Genomic DNA, 24,426 nt, shown 5'->3' with positions numbered 1-24,426 from the left:
AATGCTGACGCTCCATTTTTAGTTGGAGTTCACGGAAAGATAAATTGGTTATCGTTACGTTTATAGTGGAAGGTCATCTGGGACTAGAGCAGTCATTGTCCCCAGCGAATTGCCAGACTGCATATGGATTAGTGTTTAAGGCTAAAGTTTTTGCAAAATTTTGATTAGTGGTTCATTTCATTATGACCCCGTGACTCCCGGAGAACCGACCCGTGGGAGGCGCCAAGAAATCTAGTGTAATTAACCGAACGTCCATCAGTTCGGCTCAGATTTAGTTAATTATTGTTAATGAAGGGTTTTAAACAGACCGGAGTATAGGATCTAGCAGTTACGCCACTGCTTTTCCCGAGGTAATTCACCGGTTCCCTCAAGGTTCACGCCTTTGATGGGTAAGAGTCTCCGCCAATCAGGGGCTATCCCTCATTGGCCGAAATTCGCGCTCGGGACAGTGACACGTGACACTGACCCCCGAAAATCAATTCGGTATTGACCACAGTCAAGTGCAGACGCGTGAGTGAGGGATAGTGCCTGAATTACAGTGCCCAGGACACAGTACAACCCGGACATTGCTTTGAAATCGAGATGGTGAGGAAGAAGGGTCGCGTCACCCAGAAGTTCCCAAAAGTGAGTTTTTCTTGGTTTTATCCGAGCCATTGACATGGCTAGGATAGCCATGTCAATTCACGCTGAGCGAACCGAGGACCGTTAGCTTTCCCCAAAAAACTAGTTTTCTCCAATTTTGCGTACGTTTCAGAGGTTTTCGAGTTAGTTAGAGCTGATTTTGTCGACTCCTCCGGTTTGGTAATTCCGGCTAAAAAACTGCCTGGCGTCCATAGATTTCGGAATTTTTGAGTTTAACTAGATTCAGGGGAAGAAGGGCGAAGGTAATAGGCATTTTTATCCTCCATGCAAAAATGTCACGTTACAAATGAGCGGATTCAAAAAAAGCTACATGTGGATCAAGAGAAAAAGTTCTACAATTAGTTTCACACTCCCATGGAAACAAATAACATATACATACCGGGTGTCCAATTTGAAAGAGTACGGCTTGATATCTTTGGTAAGAAGGGAGAGACAACAAAATTGTTGAAATGAAAGTTGTCGATCTTGAATGGGGAAACTCAGAGCTGATGGAATTGATGGCTCCGTAGCTTATGTTCCCATGCTACGCGTATGAAGTGAATTTTTTCAAATGGCAACAACATTTTCCACCCCTATAAAAGTTGTTTGTCTTGCTTGGAAAACTTCAACCATACTGTATGTTTATATGACGTCATCATTTTGACGTGAATAATCGTAAAAAAATCTAACGAAAGGGAAATATTTTCATTTGGATTAACTTGCCATGTTTCAACCCTGGAATTTTATTATTTTATCATGTTATGTTAACAACTAGACAGCAAGCACCGTTCCAGCAAAACGGTGCACCGCCGCATTTCACTAGATCTGTGAGAGATTATCGAAACATTATTTCCCTCATTCGTTGGCTCGGTCGAGGTGGTTTTGTCCCGTAATCATCTTTTGATCTCTTGACGTCAGACCACTCGATTTTTATTGATGGACTTACGTAAAAGGTTTTGGTGTCCGCCAATTGATCGACAATCCCTGTGGATTTGTAAAGACACATCAGAATTCAATCGCCAACATTCCGTCTGAATTCCTTCGATCTGTTCGAAATTGCCGACGCTGGTTGGAGTTGTGCCTCCCTGTTAATAGCGGTAGCGTCGAAGATCTTCTGCAATGACTGTTCCCGATACTTACACGAAGATACATGTAGAGTATATTGAATAAAACCGGTACGATAAACGAAATAAAAATGTTGCCATTTCATTTGAGTTATCTTTTGATCTCTTGACGTCAGATCACTCGATTTTTATTGATGGACTTACGTAAAAGGTTTTGGTGTCCGCCAATTGACCGACAATCCCTGCGGATTTGTAAAGACACATCAGAATTCAATCGCCAACATTCCGTCTGAATTCCTTCGGTCTGTTCGAAATTGCCGACGCTGGCTGGAGTTGTGCCTCCCTGTTAATAGCGGTAGCATCGAAGATCTTCTGCAATGACTGTGCCCGATACTTACACAAAGACACATGTAGAGTATGTGGAATAAAACCGGTAAGATAAACGAAATAAAAATGTTGCCATTTCATTTGAGTTTTGTACGGTTATTCATATGAAAACGATGACGTCATCTGAAAATATAGTATAGTTAAACTTTTTTCGGGAAGACGAACAAATTTTGTAGGGGTAAAAAATGTCGTTGCCATTTATAAAAACTGACTTGACAGATCGTAGCACAGAAATATAGCTTGTATATTCTACCTTCAGCAGTCTCAAGGCATCTATATGTGCACGTTTTTTGCGAACATTGTAAAACAAACCGTGGAAGCAGTTCTCTATCCGTGGAACCTATAAATAGATTGATGTTGTAGATGATCTAGTAGCTGAATACAATGATACTAAACATCGTACCATCAAAATGAAGCGGAAGGATGTCACAACCAAACATGAAAAAGCATTGTTGATACGCATCTATGAAAAAGCAGAGGTGAATGGAATGAGAAAAATTAAATTCAAAGTGGGTGATAAATTGTGATTTAGCAAGTATAAAACGATTTTCGAGAAAGGATAAACTCCCAACTGGACTACAAAAATATTTACAATCAAGAAAATGCAGAACACCACTCCTATGACTTACAAACTGGCGGATGAGAACGATGACGCAATTGAAGGCGGTTTTTATCAGAAGGAATTGAGTGGGATCAAGAATCCAGAAGTGTTTCGTGTGGAGAAAGAGTTGAAGAGGAAGGAAAAGAAGGAATATGTAAAATAGTTGAGATTTGCTGATATTTATGGACTCTACTTAAATGTAATTTTGACATGAATAAAAAAATATTTAAAAAATTCATGTTTGTATTTGTTATGTCCACAAAGTCGAGTGTCTGTCGAATCTGGCAGTATAATTCTCTTATCATCATCGGAACTCAGTGTTGTCTTGTTTTACGGTGTAAACTTGATGTTTTCTACTCTGAATCAAATTTGGGGGTTTCACTTTTTTTTTCTGCTGAAAGAGAAAATTTTTATAATCTTTAGACGTAATTGTAGTCATTGTCGCATTTTACACAACTTTCGCTCGTTTTTTCTCGTACATGACTTAATACCTTGAAAGTATAGACTTTGACACGCAGACCTACCAAATAAATCATAATTTTTCCATCGCATTAAGCTTCCATTAAACTTCTCACTTTTTTTATTCACTCTTTGTATTCCATAAACATTCTCTGCTGGATTATCCGAAGTATCACATTTTGAAATATCTTGGTTGATAAATTCATATGTGGATTCGTTTATTGAAAATGATTTTGACTTGATTCCTTACAACGAACACCATATCGTCATTAAAAATGAAATTGGTGTTAAAAAGAGGCTACGCCATATATAGGTTTGCTTCAAATCTTCCATTTTATCTGATAATTAGTTTGACATCTTTATGCTTCCTCACATTCTCCATAGTTTTCCCGAAAATTGCATTATTCATTAACTTAAAAAAATTCTTTTCAAATTCATTCGTCGATTTTCTTCGCATTTCATTAATCAGATCGATGTAGGGCTTAAGCCATGTTGCTTGTTTGTATTTTAAGATTTGATAGATCTTTGCCAACTTTATACTAAAGCTCGGACATTGTTTCAAATTTCTGTAATGTAGAGAGCAATTTCACGGAAAATCCGAAATGAAAAAAATTTCATGTTTCCGATAGTCCTTACGATTTTTTTTTGAGAATCGGTACATGAGACTGTAATGTCCAGAATAAAAATTTCCAGAAATTTTCAATCATTTCGCAAAGCGAGATTCCCATAAAATGCAGAACAGCACGAAAATACTTTGCGAAATTGTTGATTTCAATATAGATCTGAAAATCAATTTTAACGCCGATACATCGGAATTCCTTCAACAGTCATTGCCCGGACGAGCAATGACATGAACACTTCAACACTCTTTTGCAAGAAATTTGACAGGAAAATTGTAATCGTGGAAGGTATAACGTCCTACCAAAAAAAATTGGAAACGAAAGACCAGTCGTCATACAACATTCGGCGCAATATCATCCTTCCGGTAGAAAGAAATGGCGAAATTGGTCTTCCGTAACGGACTCCTGGCAAATGATCAAAGATTTGGTTTCCGCGAAACGGGTGACTTTTGAAGGAATTTTAAAAGTAATCGTCCGCTTTAACTTTCGATCGGGTTATTAAAACCTTAAACCAAAAGTAGCCTTTAATTCTTTTCTTCTGAGTCGAAAAAGAAATTAGCCGTGAAATAAATGTGGAACTATACCAACAGGTGAATTATATTTCTATGTGGCGAACTCACTGTGTTTAAAATTTTTAACTTTAAAAACTACTCGAAAATTCTATTATCAAAAGAGCCGTGAAACCCATCCGGTCGTCTCTCGATAAGTAAAATATTAATTAGGACTGTGGAAGGAAGTGATAGGAAGTGATATTCGAAGTGAAATTAAAATTTACATTACTGGGCTATTCGAGCGTCTAGAACAAATCCAGGTTCATTCAAACCAGACAAATTCCACTAAGTGAGTAACAAACATTTAATCAACTGTATGTTCAACTCAAGGAACTATCCATGGATAGAGTAGAATAAAAGATGTACCAATTGTAAGAAAGCAAATTTAAAAAATGCGAAATATAGGATTACAAATAAAAAGGGAGAATTTCTCGGCTTTTCAAGTCCTTTAAAAACTCTTTCCATTCCTTAATTCCAAAATGGCGTCGTTCATCATAAAAATAAAAGAAATAGAAATCGAGGCCATTCACATATTTCTATGGATAATTCTATCTAAAATAATCGCGACTAAAAAATAGTTGAAATAGACCCTAATTGTCCTCCGACGCTGGACAACATCTCCGGACATCACAAGACCAAGCTCTCATATAATTTTTAGAGCGATTCGATTTTTTTAAAGCAAGTTATGATTTTTCAAAAATTTCACTTTTTCCACTTGAATTTTTGATTGTTTGAGAAAAAGGTGAAATAATGGAATTTGATGCTTGGGAATCGAATTTTCGTCTTCACAGATTGGAAGATAATTGGAGAAGCTTCAAAATGAGCGCAATTGAACTCAATTTATTCCATTTTTAGAGCCATTATTTTAAAATCTATTCTTTTGTTAATCTGCAATTACTCGAAAACTTTACTTTCTTTTAATCTGAAATTATAACTTGGGCACAAAATTACCGATGTTTTCACTGAAGGACAATAATTAGTTTGCAGTGGTTCTTCATTCAACGAGTTATTTGTTTCCGAAAAATTCGATTCCGGGAACAGCCCGTAAATGAGAGCGAAAAAAAAAATTATGAGTAGTAATAGTTGAAAATGTGATTTCATATTCCGTTTCGGAACATACAACTATTGACCTGAACGTTACAGTGAGAGGACACTTAACCCATTGCTTCACGTAAGTCTCGAATCGTCTCGGTGTGAGAGGAGTGGGGGGTCCGTCCGGGTCTGAGTGCACCATACGAGAGGCCCCCTGGCGCACGCACACCACTACAAAAGGGCGAAAAGTGGGGTACCATGAGACGACGAGTTAAGAATTCTGACTTATTTGAAAATTAATGAATTCACGATGAATTGCATTTTCTAATCGTTGTGACGAGTACCTCGTCTTAATAAAATATTATTAGGTGTATGATTAGAACACCTATTTGAATTTTTAAAAATTCCCGCAATAAAGGGCGTTTTGAAGCGCTATCTGTAAGTTATCAAAGCACTCAAGTTCGATTGTGGTCCGATTAACACAACCTCAAAAAACATAGTAAATAAAAATGTCGTTCGACAAGCAGCACCTGAGGCACTCGCTTCTTTTCACCGTCCAACTTGGAAACCCTGCTACAGAAGTACGAGAAATGATTTGTTACGCCTTGAGAGAGTACTATATGCTACAGCACATGTAAAAAGTGGTTTAAAAAATTTCGAGATGGAAATTTTGATCTCCAGGATGAAGAACGTCCTGGGCAACCGAAAAAAGTTGAGGGCGAAGAGTTGGACAACCTACTCAATGAAAATCCTTGTTAAACACAACAGAAGCTTGCTGATATTCTAGGAGTGACTCAATAAGCTATTTCGAGGCGCTTAAAAAGAAATGGGATTATACAGAAGGAAGGTCGTTGGCGCCCCATCATCTTACCTCAGAAATCAAAAGTCGACGCTGTGAAATTGCCATGTGCCTACTGACCAGATTCGAACAAAAAGACTTTTTACATGAAATTGTAAGTGGGGATGAAAAGTGGATATTTTATGACAATTCTAAAAGGCCAAAAATGTGGGTTGTTCAGGGGGAGCCGTCAACGAGTATTGCAAAATCGAACATTCACGGGAAAAAATTGTTGTTGTATATTCGGTGGGATTCTAAAGATGTAATCTATTATGAGATACTCAAACAGGGGGAAATCGTCACTGCTAAACGTTATCACCAACTGGACCAATTGGTGAAATTGAGTGATGCTATAGAGGAAAAGAGACCTTTTGCTGGTAGTGGTACGAGGCAAATAATTTTGTTGCAGAACAACGCGCGACCACACACAGCAAAGGAAACCCTGAAAATTATCTCCACGTTGGGCTAAGAAATTCTTCCAAGTGCGGGGTATTCTACAGACCTTGCGCCTTTTGACTATCACCTTTTTCGGGAGCTACAATATCACCTAGTCGATACCTAGTTCCAATCTCCTGAAGAAGTCCAGTGAAAACCACTATCTTTTTTCCGAGTCGGAATCCGACAATTGCCCGATAGATGGGAGAAATGCATGCAAAGTTATGGTCATTATTTTCACGATTAAATTTCTGTTCATTTTTTTATAAATAAACGTCAAAATTGTCAAAAAAGACCGAGAATTAAGTCATACACCTAATGTTAAAGGAAGAACTTTGGTCAATGGGATCTCTCACCTTCCTCCCTCTTAGCATAACGGCCCGTAGAGTTAAAAACAAAGAATTGTAACAGGAATCCTATTGGCTGAGACAATTACAGCAGACGGGCAGGCTACAACCCGGACCTGGACAACGCAAATTCATCCATCTTTCATCACTTTGGATCTTACGGCACCCTGTTAGGAACAGAGTGGGAACCCCTATAAACTCAATTAGCTATAAGAAGTTAATTATGATGAAAAATTCTTCTAGGAGATAAGAGAGTCTTCCGAAGCTCCCTTAGGCAAGAAGAAATTAGAGATTATAAACAAAGCGATCGAAATACCGCAAAATTTGGCGAAATTCCAACAGGCGAGCGAACCATGTATTTTTCCGTAAGTACAAGTACATTAATTAGGTGCGTGGGGATTTCGAGTGTTGGAGAAATTATTTATGCGTTGTTTTTAGGGCGACAGATATTGGAAAAATAGTGGGAATAAATTGGTGAAAACCCGGAAGTTTTTACATAATTAATATTTGAGATATTCAGATTTTCATGAATTGCGCCTTCGGCGCTCGGTTGCACTATATTGGGTGATAATCCACCAGAAGTGGGTTAATTGAGTAAAAATTATAATTCGCAAAAATTCCATAATTCCGTCCAAGTTTCTGACTAGATTCAGTTGTAACCAACTCGGACGAATTTTATTGAAGGTAAATTATTGGTTGCGAAGGAATATTTCTTTCGAATATCGTACTAATTCGAATCAAGGATCGATTGAATTAATGCAAAAATTCTACGTGCTCGAATCTGAAATTATCTCGTTAAATACAAGCGAATGAGTGGCGTTGGTGCCGCCGTAGCATAAGGACGCATTCCAGTGCAGCGATAGTGAAAAATAGTGTTTCGGAGAGGCCCGAGAGCTTATTACCATGAAAAACATATATCCCAGGACCCCTAAAAGGACGAAGGTGCACATCAATTATTAGTCCGGAGTTACGAGCAGGCTGAAGAACAGACCTGGACAAAGACCTGGACAAAACTTCGAGGGCATAGGTAGAGGTTATGCCTAGAACATGCGGAAAAGGCGCAAAGGGGGAAGGGGACAAGGCGGGAAGAAAGGACAATCCGCCTGAGGGGGCGAGACGCGCCGGTAAGGAAGGTGAAGTGCGATAGTCGATAAAAGAGAAAAAGGATAGAGATTCTAACGTAGCGACTGACGAGATGAAGGCAAGTAAGAGAAAAGGGGACAGGCTGCAGAAGAAGGCAATGGCTGACGGAATGATAGATCAGATGCTGAGGTACCTCAAGGGCAACGCGGACAATGCAGACGATTCAGTAAACCCGGGAACCCTCAATAGCAGGGAGATGGAGGGAATGGAAAACCTCGAGGAGAGGGAAAGAACGCTGGTAAGCTCCGAGGAGGCAATCAAGGGACCCCGGGAGATGGCGCAATCAACCCTGTTCCCACATACACTCCCACAATCGGTCTCTCGAACCTTATTCAACGACATCTCGGTAATCCCTGAAGAGACGGATCAAATTCTTAAAGAGTATGAGGATACCTCTGAGACCACTGGGGCAAACCCGAGTTCAGTCCAGGGATAGGGCGAGGACTATAGCGGTGAGTACAACTTGAGCTTATTCACGGTCGAAACAGTTCACGAGATCACTGGGAACAGCCAGAGGGGAGGCAGCACAGACGAAGACTCGGACCTGGAAGATCGACCATGGAGTACGAGAGATGGGCATGGCTGAGCACTCACCAGCAACATCAGACCCAAATAGAAAAGGCTGACCTGATGGATCTGAAGAGCTGGCTGACAGCGTTTGAGGATAGAGTAGTAAGCCGAATTGTGGCCGAATTTAAGGCAATCCACGAAAGAGTAGGGAGGATCCAGGAGATCCGTCATGCAACAGAGACAGAAAATAGGAATAACTTCAGGACGCTATAAAAGGTCCTGGGGAAGTTAGAGGAATTCGAACACATGAAGGTGATGCTGGAGGCAAAGGAAGAGCACACGAGACTAGAACGGATTAGGCTGGAGGAGAACGCGCTACAGTGGAAACGCGAAGCCCAAGCATGGAGGGAAACGGCATGCATTGCCGTGAGAAAGGCGGATCTGGCTGACTGGAGGCAGGAAAAAGAATCACTATGCTCAGCCGCTGAGAGGGAGAAAGGGGCACGACTGAGGGCGGAATTAGCGTGGAGAAAAACGCAACAGACTGGCGCCCATATAAAGGTAAATACTGATACAAGGACCCCCAACAGTGGAATGAAGCCACAGCTCGCCCCAGACGGCCAGCCCCAGGCTTCCAGGACGAGTGGTCCCACGGAGTACGCTGATAACTGGAGCACCCCGGAGAACCAGCTGGAGCACTAACCAGGTAAGACCACAGTGGTCCACCCAGAGAGAGTGGCCCCCTCTTGCCAATATTGGGCCCCGCGACCCCTTTTAGTAGCAGAATTAGAAACCGAGATTGGGGAGAGGGAGAAAAGAAAACTAAATCTATGTGTGGAGGGATTGGGCGTCAACCCAGCACAGGCTTCTCAGAGTCTCCAAGAGTTAATATGTGAGGAGCTGACACTGGAAGTGAGGGTCCGATCAGCACGATCCTATGGACGACGAGTATTACTGGAAATGTAGACAAGGAAGGACAAGGCAGAGATCATGAAATGCAAGGGAACGTGACGAGGCACGCACTATTACTTCGACGATGATTTCACGTAGCGTGAGAGAGAGGTCAACGGGTGGCTGGAACAATTGAAAAAAGAGGAGGAAGGACGCAGGAATAGAGTGGTATTGGGCTACTTGAAAGTCAGGGTAGATGGCTTCTGGTGGCATTAGTGTGAGACGGGAGGGAAACTAATAGAAGGAGACATTTGGCAACCAGACCCACAAAAAGCGAGACAGACCAAGGCGTGGTCGAAGGTTTGACGAAATAAGGAACGCAGCAGGGGGAAGAAAAATCAAAGGTTCATGGAAATTTCTCAAAGATTTCGATATCATTCTTATTCAGGAAACGTGGTGAGAAAAGAAAAACGAGCAAGCAGAGATAGATAAACTAGATAAACAATACCTCTGGGTAGCAAACTCAGCCGTCAAGGTTAAAAAGAAAGGCAGAGCCGCAGGAGGAACACTGGTGGGAATAAGGAAAGACTCAAATCCCGACTGGGAAATAGCACTCTGGAAATTTGGGTTCATAATTGGAAATTGGACATTCAACGATGGTAGACCGGGCAAGCTGATCTCAGTATACAACAACGCAGGAGTGTCCAAAGTGATCAACGAAATCAATGAGAATCTGGAGGAGGCCTCGAGTAGGGGCGAAACTGTAATAATAGTGGGAGACTGGAACGCACAAGTGGGAGCTCCCTCAGGAATGGATGATGAGGAAATGGAGATGTACAAGCTCCACAAAAATACCCAGGATGAGAAAGTGGTCGAGGAGGGGAGGAAGTTCTTCGCTATATGCGATAAATTCGGATTGATTATAGCAAATGGATGCGTAAAGGGAGACCGGGAGGGGAAAATTACACACATCGGCAAGAAGGGGTCGCAATCGGTCCTACATCTGGTGATTGCGAATAACCCGGAGCTAGAGGACTCAATCAACGAAATGAAGATCATCCGGAGATTGAATTCGGACCACATAGCTATAGCCCTGAGACTGGCAATAACGACGAGAACGCCATCATCAGCAGGCAGCAAAAACCCAACAGGCCCAGAGGGCCAATTCCAGGCAAGACTCATATAGAAAGACGAAGAGAAGCACCAATACCAAGACACCGCCTCGGAGAAGTGGCAAAGCAGAACAACAGTCACCGATTTGGACGAACGCTGGAAGATTCTCAGGGAGACCATCTAGCAGGCTGCCGGGGACAATAGCATGGTGAGAACGCGAAAGGAAGGCGGGAGACCCCAATCGTGGTTCGATGATGAGTGTCGTCTGGCCAGAAGGCTGATGTGGCACTCTTTGAAGACCCACTTTAAGGAACGAAACGAACGATCGAGACTGAGGTACGTGGAAGCCAGACAGGCGAGGCTAGAGCTATACCCAAAGAAAAAGCAGGAGTGGAACGAGCAAAAGTGGGAAGGTATAAGGAGGAGCAAGAACTTAGGAGAATTCTGGAAAGGAGTGAACGAACTTAGACTAAATAACAGAAAAATGACGGGAAAAGATATTCGGGAAAAAAAATGGCTGAGCCCTGTAGACCTGAGGGAGGATGTAGACTTGAGGGAGAATGTAGACCGGTGGGATGGTGAACAGAGAGATGGAGCTGAGGAAAGAACGGCAAGGGACCTAACGGAGGAACCAGACCTTGATGAAGACATTCTGAACGAAGAGACCCGCTCCGCGAATGAGCTAAAAAGGGCGTTGGGCAGGCTAAAGAACGGGAAAGCCCCAGGGGAAGACGGAATACGAGGAGAATTCCTAAAAAACCTGCTGAAGGACTTAACGAAGGAACTCCTGGAGAACATCAGGCTCTGCTGGCAAGAAGGGAACACACCAAAGGATTGGAAAATTGTAAGAATTTACCCTATACACAAGGCTGGGGATGGAAACCAGGCAAAAAACTACCGGGGCATATCACTTCTCGACCTCGAGTATAAAGTGTTAACCCAGATAGTGGCGTCCAGGATCACATCATGGGCCGGAAAAGGAAAGAAGCTCAGGGAAAGCCAAGCAGGCTTCAGACCGGGACGAGGGACCATGTTTTCACCCCAAACCCACTAATAGAGAATAGACTAAGGAGGTAGGGCGGGAAATTGTATACCTGCTTGGTCGACTTCAGAGCAGCATTCGACCTGGTAGGTATCACCTCTATTCATTACGGTCGTGTAATGTTACGACACATTTCATTACAAAAAGACATTACGGGGACAATTCATTATAGCATTTTTCATCATATGGACAATTCATTACGGAAGTTATTACTATTGCGGGATTCATCAATTGACATATAAATTCGAGGCTGTTTGTATTTTCTTCTCATTTGAAAGTAAACATGATGATTTACTTTGTTGGTGCGTTGTTTATTTCTGTGTATTTCCTTTGAATAGAAATTCATGGTGGGGGGTGAGGTATCTGCGATAAATCGCACTGGACTCATTTACCTAGCCAAGTGTCATTTATCGCACGGATTCAGTGTTGTGCGGTTGTCGAAATGCCTCTAGATCTTGTATTGAGCCAGAGGGGCAAGAAATTGTTGTACCATAAGGATGTTTTGTTTAATAAGTTGCGTGAGCATCCTGTGACTAAACTGGATTTATGACGATGCGTGGATTACACGACTCCTCATCATTGTAATACTCTTGCTCGTATTAAATCATCTCAAGAAAATGGTAAGCGATGGCTCCGTGTAAGAGTAAGAAGTACATCGATTATGATGCCCGGCTTTTTAGAGTCATTATGGAGTGGAGCGAAGATGCCGATATCGTTGAGTATTTGCGTGGAGTTGCTCATAGTATTCAGCCGTGATTTTTGATAAGAACGATGCATTAAATTCAAATTGTGCTGATGGAAATATGATGATGAATCATTGTTGTGGTGAAATCTGTTGTAATGCAATGTTCCTGTAATGAAATGTGCTGTAATAAATTGTGCCGCAATTAAATGGTATAATGAATTGTGCCGTAATGATTAGAGCTACAATCGACCTGGTAGATAGAAAGAAGCTCATAAAGAAGTTGGAGAATATTGACATTAAGGGGAAGATCCTCAAACTAATTGAAGGAATCTATATGGAGACACAGAACGAAATAATTATGGGACAAAGGACCCTGGACAGCTTCAGGACTGGGAAAGGCGTGCGGCAGGGTTGCCCACTAAGCCCAATTCTCTTCTGCATCTTCCTGGATGACATCGATGATAGGTGGGAGAAGAGAAATCTGGGAGGCACGGTAATAGGTAAGACTAAGATTTACGCGCTTAAATTTGCAGACGACATAGCGCTGTTGGCAGAGACAGCGGAGGGCCTGATGGGGATGATCAGAGCCACGGAAAGATACGCACGCGACAATGAAATGGAGATCAACGTGGCCAAAACAAAAGTCATGGTCTTTAGGAACGGAGGGAAGAGAAAAAGGGATGAGAAATGGTATGTTTTTGAGAAGGAGGTGGAAACAGTTAACTCCTTCAAATAGCTGAGGTTCTGGTTCACCGCCAGGAATTCATATGAGTTGCCTCTTAAAGAAAGGGCAGGCAAGGCGCAGAGGTCAGTCAACTCGTGCTGGGGACTAGTGAAGAGGATGGGGATCAACTCCTTAAGAGGTAGACTGTACTTTTATGACACATTGGCTAAGGCGGCCTGCTTATACAGAATTGAGATCTGGGGTTGGAAGAGGTACGCGACCACTGAGAGGCTACAGGCAAGATTGGTGGAAATGGCGTTAGGGATAAACGCCAATACGCCAGATTATATCTGGAAGCTGGAAGCTGGAAGGAGGAGCGTGGAAGTGGAGGCCCTCAGGAGAGGAAATAAATATCTGCTGCAAACACTTCAGATGTCGGAAGACAGATGACCGAGGAGGTGCCTGAAGGAGATCCTCCGGAACGCAATGAATGGGAACCCGGACAGATGGGGTGAATCCATGATCAAAGCATTCGAAAAAACTGGCGATGGTGTTACCATTCGACAGATCTGGGGACAGTTGGACAGGAATGACAGATAAGAACCATGGGACGACGTAGAAGAGAAATTGAAAAGCAACATCAAAATACTCACGGAACAGGACATCCAAAAGTGCTCGACAAGTGCAGATGCCTTACAATACTGCGCGCGATGCAGGTCTATGAAGGAGACCCCGGAACAAGGAAGTTATTGGAAAGACAGAAAGATCCCGGGAAGGGACAAAGAGCAGCGGGTACGATTGAGATGCGGCAGTGTGGGGAAGAACAAAAGGCAAGGCTACAAAGATTCCCGATGTAGGACCTACAGAATAGAAGAAGAAACATTGCAACATATCTTCCGATGCTTGGCCGTGAGAGATCGAGTTGACACAGAGGCGGTGGGCCCCATGGAGACATTTTGAAATAAGCAGTGTCCCATCCGGGGACCAAAATGGAAATCCTTGAGTAACCAAGAGTTAGAGTGAAAGGAAGGTTAGGAGAGCGATATCTAGTGCCAGCTGAAGAAGCTGAGCAAGAGATGAGAGTGACATCGAGCGGCGGAAGAAGTGAACCGCACGTGAAGTAAATAGACCAATCAAATAATGCCAAGAGGCGTGGTTTGGGTGAAACCATGCTGCCGAACATTATAGAGAGGCTGTTGATAACCCGTCGCCTCATCTAGAAACCCGCCCCGCGGTGTTTGGAGAAAAAGGGCCAACGTACCAGCGTTCCAACTGGGCTATTCTAGCGGCGCTATCGACTTAGACTAGGGACCAACGGCTAGGTGACAGGACTACCGCCCCCTCGATTGCCATCGAGCTGACTGGTGGTGGTAGCGTAACGGATGACCCACCGCCGCTGAGACGTTCAGACTAGGGGGAGAAGGCCTTAGGAGATTTCGGGACAGTCGGTGACAGACGCTGAAGTCGAGCGGATGAATTTTCCGGCTACTCGACACAGTCGTGAGTGGCATTAATCCATAATGGATTATGGGGGAACGTTGTCTGGACTAGATCTGAGACAGCGAGAGAGCGGGACGCATTAGCGTTCCACAAATAGAACGCTGGATTTTGTTGGTCACGGAGCATACATTTATTTCACGTTTCCAGGGATCCATATCCTCGGACGAAAGAAGTGGTGTTGGCGTGGATCTATGGGTCGGGAGTTTGGCCGACTCCTAGAGGCCCGATCGCACGGGCAGGAGTAATTCCGGATGTTGGCCCGCGATGATATTGGTTTTACCGAGCATTGAGGATGAGTTAGGGTGGGTACAGGTGGGTGAGAAGGTCTCCGGATACCTGTGTCGCATGTGCCTCTCAATGTTCGGCGCCCTGAGGGGTGATAAGGATTCGCAGGTAATCGTCGACTTCTCCAAAGTCGAGCCACTCTGGAGAGAGAAAGAACGCGTCAGAGGAATGGGAACTTCTCGACGAAGGAAACAAGGAGACATGTCTGCTGGAAGATACGCTTTATCGGAATCTCTCGGTTGAAAAGACGGAGAGCGATTGAGTGAATTACTCCTAGTATGGTGGACATCGCCCACTCTACCGTTTCACGCTGATCCTGGCTCGGCATTGTTAGTCGCGCCACGAGAAGTCCTCGGAGTAGACGAGTTTGCCTCCGAGGCCGGTTTTCCGTTGGACTTTCCGTGAAAGTCCAGCTGGCGCCCAACATATTTGAGCGATAGAGAAGACACCAAACTAGTTTGGGATCACTGCTGGTGAAGCACCAGCAAAAATCCCTTACAAAATAGCGCCCAACGTGGGGACACGCCAAAAAGGAGTAAGAGAAAACCTCCGAAATGAGGAGAAGAAATCATCCTAGTGGTGATCCAGGGTAGATTTTTACTTCTCCTCCGAAAGGAAAATGATTATCCGAGGGATAATTCGGCGAAAAATTAACAGGAATTTTTTTTCCCGAGAGTGACGGATTTTCTTTTGGGAAAAGCGAAGTAAATCTGAAAGTGCGAAATTTCATTGCGAGATGTTCTCTGAAAGTGAAGGTATTATTCTCTCATTCACCCGGGGAGGTCGGCCTTGGCTTGACGGGATAATTTTTCTCCGCAGAGAAATGAGAGTGTCGATTTTTCAAATCCGAGAGAGTCCTTCCGGTTGCGCTGAGCGCTGTTTTCCCTATTCACCCGGGGGAGAATGGTCTCAGGGCCGAAAAATGACTCTTTCTCAGTGGCAAAATCCGAAAAATTGAGGCAAGCGGCATAAAAATCCGTAAAAAGAAAAAGAATTTTCGTCCTCGAGAAGTGTCGTTAGTCTGGTAGGAAAATAAACTACCTCAATTTCCATATGGGAGAGGGGTTTTACCGATGACATGAGCACGGTTTCTTCATTAACTCGAGGATAACATTCTCAGGCGGGGAAAAAGACACTTTTCCATTGAAAAAAGTCGAAAAGCACGTTGAAAACAAGAAGAAATGCGATAAACTGTATTACCGACCGGTTGGTACAACAGTCATGCATCAGGGAGTGACGTTACCGACCGACGGTTTTCGGAAGTACAGATTCCGCCCGCACGGGCGCGCCATTTGACGGATCAAGTGAAGGGGCGAGTGATTAAATACCTTTGATTGACAGGTCATCTCAAGTATTTAAAAGAATGCGCCTATATGCACATATGGATCGAATGTCACCAGGGGGGACCACATGTGGCGATCTATTTGATTGAGATGCACCCTTAATCTCCTACCTTCGACTTTCTCGAGTCCGGTGTACTGACCACGAGGCGAGCTCTTTTCTCTTTTGGACGTCACCCTGTACGGACGGAAGCGGTTATGTCTCTCTTGTGGAACAGTTTGCGGTTGACGTGTTTTCACGAAACCCCGAGCAATGGCGAAGGAGGAAATTCTCGAGCAGCTGGTGCAGAAGGTCGTAACTACGGCCGAGGAAACCCAAGGCAGTGCAATCTGTCGAAGGAGGGAAGAAAATTGGATCTGAGTCGCTGCAAAGCGACGAAGATTTAATAATACCGGCATTAATACACTTGCATATTCCAGAGGTGGACATTACGGAGATGGAGCTTGACTCCATGCAGCAGCTGCTGGACGCCGGCGAGGACGATCTGATAGACGTGGCCATGACGGAGGATGTGACCACCACTGTGGTGATCCCACCTCCTCCTGAGATACCCACTCCGGAGGAAACGAGGGGGACGGAAGAGTCCCCTCGAGAGATAGCTTCCGAGAGGGAGGAAGGAAAGATGGCGGAGGAGCTCGTTTCCCCCGAAGAAGCGAACGCCACTCTGGCGAAGATTTTGGCTGAGGCCCTCGTAAAGACCCCTCAGCTCCTCGCCAGGACGGCCGAGCAAATTCTTCCCCTGGCCAATCCGGCCCCTCGGCATCGACGGAAATTCCGAAGATGTCGGAGAACAAGGGAGCTAAGGGGAAAGAGAAGAAGAGGGGAAAGGGACTCCAACGTCCGATTAACCCCGACTCCTTGGAAAAGGAGAGAGAGATGCGCCTGATATTGCTGCAGCACGGTGGCGAGGGGCAAGCGGGAGTCTCCTCGGGAACAAGGATCCTGGAGAGGAAGATGCCTGGGGACAATGAGATTGCCACCAGATCATCTCAGCTCGACGGAGATCCTGATTGGGCGGAGTACCCCAAGATGAAGAGACGCCGTCCCACGTTTGTACCAGCAAAGCTTTGCCGGAATTGTAGAAAACCTGGGCACGGCGGAAAAAACTGCCCTGAACCTCTCACCACCTACTGTTGGAGGTGCGGACGACCGGGGAGGGAGACCAGGGACTGCATCCCGTGCCAGGAGGAGAAGAAGGCAAGAGATCCCTGAATCCCAAAGTTCGGCCGTAATGTCACTAGGGACGTCTTAAAAGCCATGGAGGCAGAAACAAAACGGAGATGAGCGGAGACAGCGCCGCCTTCGGCCCCACCTACCCCGAAGAGTACCCCGGCCGCGGCACCAAGGTCACCCATGGGGCAGAAGAGGTCTCCGGAAGCCGGACTGAGGAGAAAAACGATGAGGAATCTGCGTCGCAAGGCGCAGAAACTCACTCTGAAGCACTAGGAGAGGAGAGTTGGCGCCCCAGCTGGTGAGGAGAAGGCCAGAACTACCTGAAGCAGGTGGAGAAGGTCCCGACAGCCGAGACTTTTTTTTAATGCTTTTTTTTGCCCAAATATTTTTTTTTGTTGCTTATTGCAGGCTGAGAAGTAGGGAGAAAAGTGGTCTGAAAAGACCACAAGATTCCCAATAAACATCCTGGGAAAGAATGAGGAAAAACTCGCCAGTGGTCTGAAAAGATCACAGAATCGTGAAAAGGGAGCTGAACGGGCTGAACAGTCCAGAAGGTGACAGTTAGGGGCGAAAGCCCCACACAAACAACCCGAAACATGCACGTGAGTAGTATTAAGTGTTGTCTGATATTAATTCCAACTTTCCCCACCAGGTGGCGCTGAAGTCGCTGTTCGTTTGTTGGCGGGGCGCTGGGGTGGTGAGTGGGGGAAGAGGTGGCGCGGTAGAGAGGAAGTATAGCACCCTCCGAATAATAACTAATTTTATAGCCACAGTACTGTTAATCTATAAAACCGAACAATAAAATTGATGAAATAAACGCGCGGAAACCATATAGAGGCAAACCAAAAATCTACGAATTATTACGAATAATTCCCGTGAGGGAGGGGGGAACAGTCACTGTGAACGTCGTGCTCTCGGCCCAGTGAAATCACTTCTTAATCCGTTACGATAAGAGTCATGTTACTATTCCAATTCGCATGTATTTGCGAGAGTGAGAGTGAAATATCAGAATATCTCAGGAATAAATACATATTAAAAGTGAATTTTTATGTGAACAATGCGGGATAATGTTGAGTTTAGACAATTCTAAAGGATTATACAGGTGTAGAAACAAATTCAAAGTTCTAAGACCTCATAAAAAAACATTCATACAACAATGTGATAATTCAGTGAGCCAAAGAGATGGTACGATTTTTGCGGGGTTCTAGACTCCCACTAGGCAAATTATGTTCATTGTTTGAAATATATGTTTGTGTCAACAAAGTTAAACGTAAATTCCTAAATAAACATTTACAAATTTCTTAAAAAATCTATTAATAAATATACCAAAATCATTGAAATAGTGGTTGCTCGCTGGGCGAGCGCTGGGCTAGGAGAGATCCCACGCGTAAATACAATAGAGGCAGATACATCAAAGGAGTATGGGTGTTTGGGGGTATCGAGAGAAACACAAAGAAGACGTTTATTGTACCTGTTGCCAGGCGTGATTTCTACACCTTGAAGAAGAATATAGTCAAGTATATTAGAACAACAACTTTGGTTATGACCAACTGTTGGCGAAGGTATTCTGGACTTAACAACCACAGATAATACCATCAAACCGTCAGCCACAGGAAAGGATTCATAAACAAAAAAACAGGGGCACATACACAACAAATTGAAAGAGTGTGGAGAGACCTTAAAGACGCCATCCCCAGGTATGGAATTACCAGACACAATATACATAGAAAGATCTCCATTTTTGTTTTGTCGAGATGAAGATTGAAGATGAAGTTCGAATTGAAGCTCTGCCACACAATTTCGATGTTTTCTCCTTAATTATTTTGAGGTTTTCCGATTTATCAGTCGCTCGCGGGGGGCTCAGGGGGGTGTCTCTGTGGATGTTAGTGCTTGAGGTGTACTCCGGGATAAATAATGTTGGGTTTGAGGAATTGAGAAAACGATGGAATATGTTCAGCATATCCATAATTGACATTAAAGAACTTTAATGAAATTTATAGTGAAAAAATATGTATTAAGACATTCACATAAATTTTAGACATTCAAATTTATAATTATTAATATGATCATAGGAGGATGATCGGAGGTCTCAATTCTATCGAATTGTCCATTGTCGTTAGGGATTGTCCATTGTCGGCGTGGGAGTCGCCGCGCCACCACGTCCCCGACGTGACTCCTGGGTAACGCTGAGAGTGGCTGCATTCGCGGGGGTGTCGTTTCGGGTCCTTCTGGGGGTTTATGGTGAATTTGAAGGAATCGAAACAATTTTTCAACTCCATACTGAGTATTCTTCATGTCTGAGCCTATGCGAGTAACGTGAAGATGTGAAATTTATCAAATAAATTAATATTAAACAAAATAATGGGTGTATTACCCATCTAATATAAAGGGTGCTATACTACCCATCTACCGGTGGCGCTGGTGTCTGAGGAGGATGGTGAGTGGGGGTGGCGGGAGGTAAGACGGGGTGGTGGGCATTAAGGCGGTGGCGGGCAGTAAGGGGGCGACGGGCGCTAAGGGGATGGTGGGTGGAAAGAGGGCGGTGGGTAGAAAGAGGGGTGGGGTGGTAAAGGCGGAAATCGTAAAATATTCGAGAACAAGTTCCAAGTGACTATGAACGTGGAGGGGGTAGCGTCTGGCGGGCCTTAGGTAAACACAGCTGCCATTCGCAGCACCTGTCCGGAAGGGTCTGGTGTTAGGAATGCGTTATCAATAGACAATGAAACCCTTGTACAAATTTTACATTTTCTACAGTTTTATTCAACATTTTGGTTACATTTTGTGTCAAGGATGAGTTACCTAACATTTCATTGAAAAGATCGGGTATGCAATAATAATAATAATGAATGAAAAGAGCATCTAACCATTCCATTCCTAATACATATAAAGGGCCTACAGTTGATGAGACTAGACATATCATTATAATTAGAATGTATACAACGGAGGGTGTCTCCTCATCTTAAGGATCGTCTTCGGTATTACCGATTTCAATATCTATATTTTTGCGGTTGATCAGAAGGCGCGTAGCGCTGGTCAGTGCGATGGCTATGAGTAAAATCCAATAAATACCTCCTATGGTGCTCAATAGTTTCGGCACAACGACTACGAAATGTAGGTAAACCTAAGGTTTGGGCCGTGCTCGGTCTTCTTTTAAAAATGAATTTCATCTCTCTAGAGTTACAATACCCGTTCTATCAATTTGATATGCAAAAGTTTCCAAAAAATATTGAAAATTCCTTTACGAATAAGGGTTTTAGTGTCGATGTTTTGAGTGTCGGCGTCGTTGAACTTGTCATCAGTCTCGACTCTTGAACACTGACGCGTTGTATTGTCCTTCCACTTCTTATGAATTAAATGATTACGTATATTTATAACTGTTTGTGAAGCGCACTTATACATCTGAGTATCCATCTTGTTTTTCATGGCATGGAAGTAACACACAGTTTTTTCTTCATTCTGCCGACATGTATTGTTTTTGAAATCCGTCTCTGTACCCAAATTTATGGTCTCTCTTGCAGATAAGATCTGGAGGTATACAGCTTCCTCACCATCAATAGTGAAAATACGGCGAGCATTTGTACAGCTCACTAATATTATGTAAAGCATCCCGCACTTCTGTATCCCCATCATGCCACTCGGTTCCGTGATTGTTGGTTGTGAGTCTATTGTTCGTCTCACTCCAGCAGGCAGAAAGGTCTAAGTACGGGTAAGATGCATTCAAAATCCAGTGCGAAAGAAATACTCCCTCAGCAATAGCAATTTCTTTTGGCAAGAATTTCCCATTTTTGCCACGCAAATCTTGGATAACGAAAGTAACATCCATGTTGATGCGATCACCACAAGAGAATTTTTTATAATGAAGAAGCCGATAGGTGGATAAAGTAATATATCTGAAGACCATGGCGGGGGGAAATTGAGGTGTGGGAAATATATTAGTATCATTTTAATGTTTCATTTCAATTTATTCTTCATCCACAGCGAAAAAGTTACAGATTTTTGTGTTTCTGCAGCTACTCGGTTTCTATTTTTTTCCGCATCAATTGCCAAGCTTAATTCTTGAACAATTTCGCCGGTGTATAACGTGAGAATTTGTCCAAGGAAATCGAAAAGATTTTCAACATTCACATTTTTATATGCAAAATTGTGACGAGTTATGTCAAACAACTGTTCAAAATATTTGAAAATGGTGTTTGTTATGATATCATGCGACAACCACTTTTTTCTATTACACTCTATGATTTCCATCCACAAAAGAGTAGTCAAGTTGACCACAACACCTTGCTTATAGGTCTCTCCAGGTATATTCTCCAAATACTGCGTACGTTGAGTAGTCCAGTTCTTCCGCCATGATACAGGGCGAATCGTGCTATTCAACACGTAGATATCCGTCTTGGCCCCAAGATCAGAGATGAGGCTTGCTCTATAGCCGCAACTTGAAAGGGTGAAACCAATTTTTTTACCTGGACCACAGGATAGCGATGCGAATTTTTCATCATCCTCCGGTGATTCAGACTCATCAGGGAAATACTGAAGTATGATTGGTATATGTTCAGCCATGCTGTACCATTCCGAAGGGGTCAGCGTGATCACTATCCGGGAAAATGTAATTATCCGCACCACGGGCGTGAGAGTACCCTTTACGGTCCACAATAAATCAGTGGTCACTTGTTTTGTACGGACTTTATTGATCGACAAAGTATCCACAAGTAATAAAGGTTGATCCGTGAAAATCCCCGCCAGTTTAGTCGTTCCAACATTCTGCTTCTTCACCATGGGAGGCTGGTTTTCTTTGTTTACAGAGTTGTCTTCTGCATTAGATTTACGTTTGGCTCCGACACTTTGCGAGGAGAAACCTTTCAATTTCCCCTCAAACAATGGTAACTCTTGAAGGGATCTATAATACCCCGGAGATATGGTATCATTAATACACGCGTAATCGTCAACCACGGATGAGATGTCTGTTTGGAACATGGTGAGACAAATGTATATGAATATCACGCCATCAGTACTGGTTTTTAATACTCACATACGGTCACGCGGAGTAGAGGGGAGCGCATGCGTATCCGTATCAACATTAGTGCACACGTGTTACCCATATACGGATTAAATGGTAAGTATTTTTGCTCTTTTAATCATTTTTTGACATTACTACCGTCTAGACATGCAGATGGGGTAACTTTTGCCCCGGATGTATTGGTATTGTTCTATTATCCGCACTGCCACAGTGGATGTTTACACAAGTGTTTCCTAAATTAGGACCCGAGACAATTTTACTGAAAACGGCTGACATGAATATTTCATATTCAAATTTCTTAAAAATGTATCAATAGGTATTTTCTATTCTGGAAATTTAAGGGGTTAAGTGGAAACCTCACAGTTAGTTCAATTTTTCACCTGATATAAGTTAGACCTATTTTATCATGTCATACGTTAACCGTTTTACTAACGATCTTGAAAGTGGGAAACAGGCTTTCCATCGCTACTTGACTTTCCTCAGGAAGACCCGTGGTGTTTGTGAGAAGCTGAAATTTTGTTATGAATCCGAATTTCGTATTTTGCGTGCTGCCAACTCGACAGATTATTGGACCAGAATATACTCTCCTTTCAAGGCCATACTCTGCAATAGAAACGCCTTATCATCCCGATTATACTGACATGTACCCATTCAAAGACTCGTTTTCTCGTTTCATCGTTTTCTCATTTCTTCGTTTTGTCGCTTCCTCGTTTTCCCGTTTCCTCGTGTCATCGTTTCTTCTCGCTTTTACTGCAAGATAGATGTTGCTGTGGAGGGGACACGACGTCAAGAATGGGAGATGACGGTGGCACTGCTGTGATGGAAATAGCCAATGCAGATGATTTAGTTTTTACGTATCTAGGAAGTTTTTTATATTTTTAGTTTGTTGTGACGTTTATATTTTATATAATTTATTTCTTATTGGTTCAAATGGAGATTTTGTAATCCAATAAGAACGTTTTGGTCTCACCTCACTGCTAATAGAACAACGAGAAGAACCAAGATGAAGTTAGTATCCAATATGTCTTCACCATATTCTGATATTGTCTTTTCGCGCATATCTTTAAAAACTAAATTCCTAGCGGAGATAAGTCAGACGTGCTCACCGTTTCACTTTTGTGTACGACCCATGGAGTGGGGAAATGCATTTTCAGAGATAGAAATGTATTTGAGCAAAAAATATCTCATTAACAAGAAAGGTCACACAATAGCTGTAGTAAAAGTAAAAACAAGGTGCGTTTTGAATTTTTCCGGTTGGGGCGCTGTACAAGGCGTTATTACATCTTGTGATTTAAACATGTGACAAATTCACCCGTTTGATTTGTGCCAAGCCGTTTATATATACAAACGTCATGTGTTTTACTCAGAAGATGAAGATTTGCGAGAGTTAGCGCCGTTATTGTTTCGATGCAATTTAATTGGCTGTCAGCCCCCTTCTGAAATCGGTTGGGACTATAATGACATCTCTGATATGAGTTAGTGGTCGGAGAATTATGTCTCATTAGCATAATTTAAAGAATAGATGTTTGCTCTGCATTCGTGACAATGAATTTCATGGAAATAGAGGGCGACCTGAACGAGTACATATTTGCTTCTGGTATTGGTATCCCCACGTCACGATCCCCATGCATGATGTTACGCAGAACAGATTAAAAAAGTATATACACCGCGGCTATATATTGAACATTTTATAGAAAATGAGTCATTCGATAATACAGATGGCTAGTAGAAACGAATGTCAAAACGGTAGTACCTACCCCGATTGGCCTGAGGAGAAGATAGAAAAACAGACGAAAAGACGAGAGGCCGTTCTTAGCGATTTTGAGAGTGGAGTATACCGCATTTAGGACTTTAAATGAAAGTATTTCTGGTATTCGCCCGTTTTCCGAATGCACGACGTTGGCTTCACTCTCAATGCGCACTTATCGGAAAATGTTTTTGAATAAAGATACAGTCGGTATCATCCCGCGCAGAGGGGATCGTTTTTGTAGAAACCAATCGAAAGTGGCGATTGAGTGGCTCATGTGGGCGGAACATATGAGGAATATGAATATTACTCATGCTCGCAAGGCTCGTGAATTCAAAATACCAAGGACAAACTACGAAGTCG

At 43.1% G+C, this 24,426-nt stretch overlaps 1 protein-coding gene and 1 pseudogene across 1 annotated transcript; one reads left to right on the top strand and one right to left on the bottom strand.

Moving 5' to 3' along the window:
- Positions 1–16,381: 16,381 nt before the first annotated feature.
- LOC107042112 lies at positions 16,382–17,341 on the top strand. Its single transcript, XM_015263003.1, has 3 exons — positions 16,382–16,448; positions 16,549–16,820; positions 16,910–17,341. The coding sequence occupies exons 1-3, from the start codon at positions 16,382–16,384 to the stop codon at positions 17,339–17,341; spliced, it is 771 nt and encodes a 256-aa protein (XP_015118489.1).
- Positions 17,342–20,479: 3,138 nt separating this feature from the next.
- Positions 20,480–21,125, bottom strand: LOC107042111 (annotated as a pseudogene).
- Between the last annotated feature and the right edge of the window lie 3,301 nt (positions 21,126–24,426).

The sequence above is a fragment of the Diachasma alloeum genome, unplaced genomic scaffold (genome assembly GCF_001412515.2).
Source record: "Diachasma alloeum isolate Michigan unplaced genomic scaffold, Dall2.0 Dall_scaffold_00419, whole genome shotgun sequence".
In the NCBI taxonomy this organism is placed as follows: domain Eukaryota; kingdom Metazoa; phylum Arthropoda; class Insecta; order Hymenoptera; family Braconidae; genus Diachasma; species Diachasma alloeum.
This window is presented reverse-complemented; position numbering and strand designations above follow the sequence as displayed.

Bases quoted from the DNA above. Each gene is read 5' to 3' on its own strand.
- LOC107042112 (XM_015263003.1), top strand. From the start codon at position 16,382: ATGGCGAAGGAGGAAATTCTCGAGCAGCTGGTGCAGAAGGTCGTAACT. The intron at 16,449-16,548 runs GCAGTGCAATCT...TGCATATTCCAG, and splicing joins TACGGCCGAGGAAACCCAAG to AGGTGGACATTACGGAGATG. The intron at 16,821-16,909 runs GTAAAGACCCCT...GAAATTCCGAAG, and splicing joins AGATTTTGGCTGAGGCCCTC to ATGTCGGAGAACAAGGGAGC.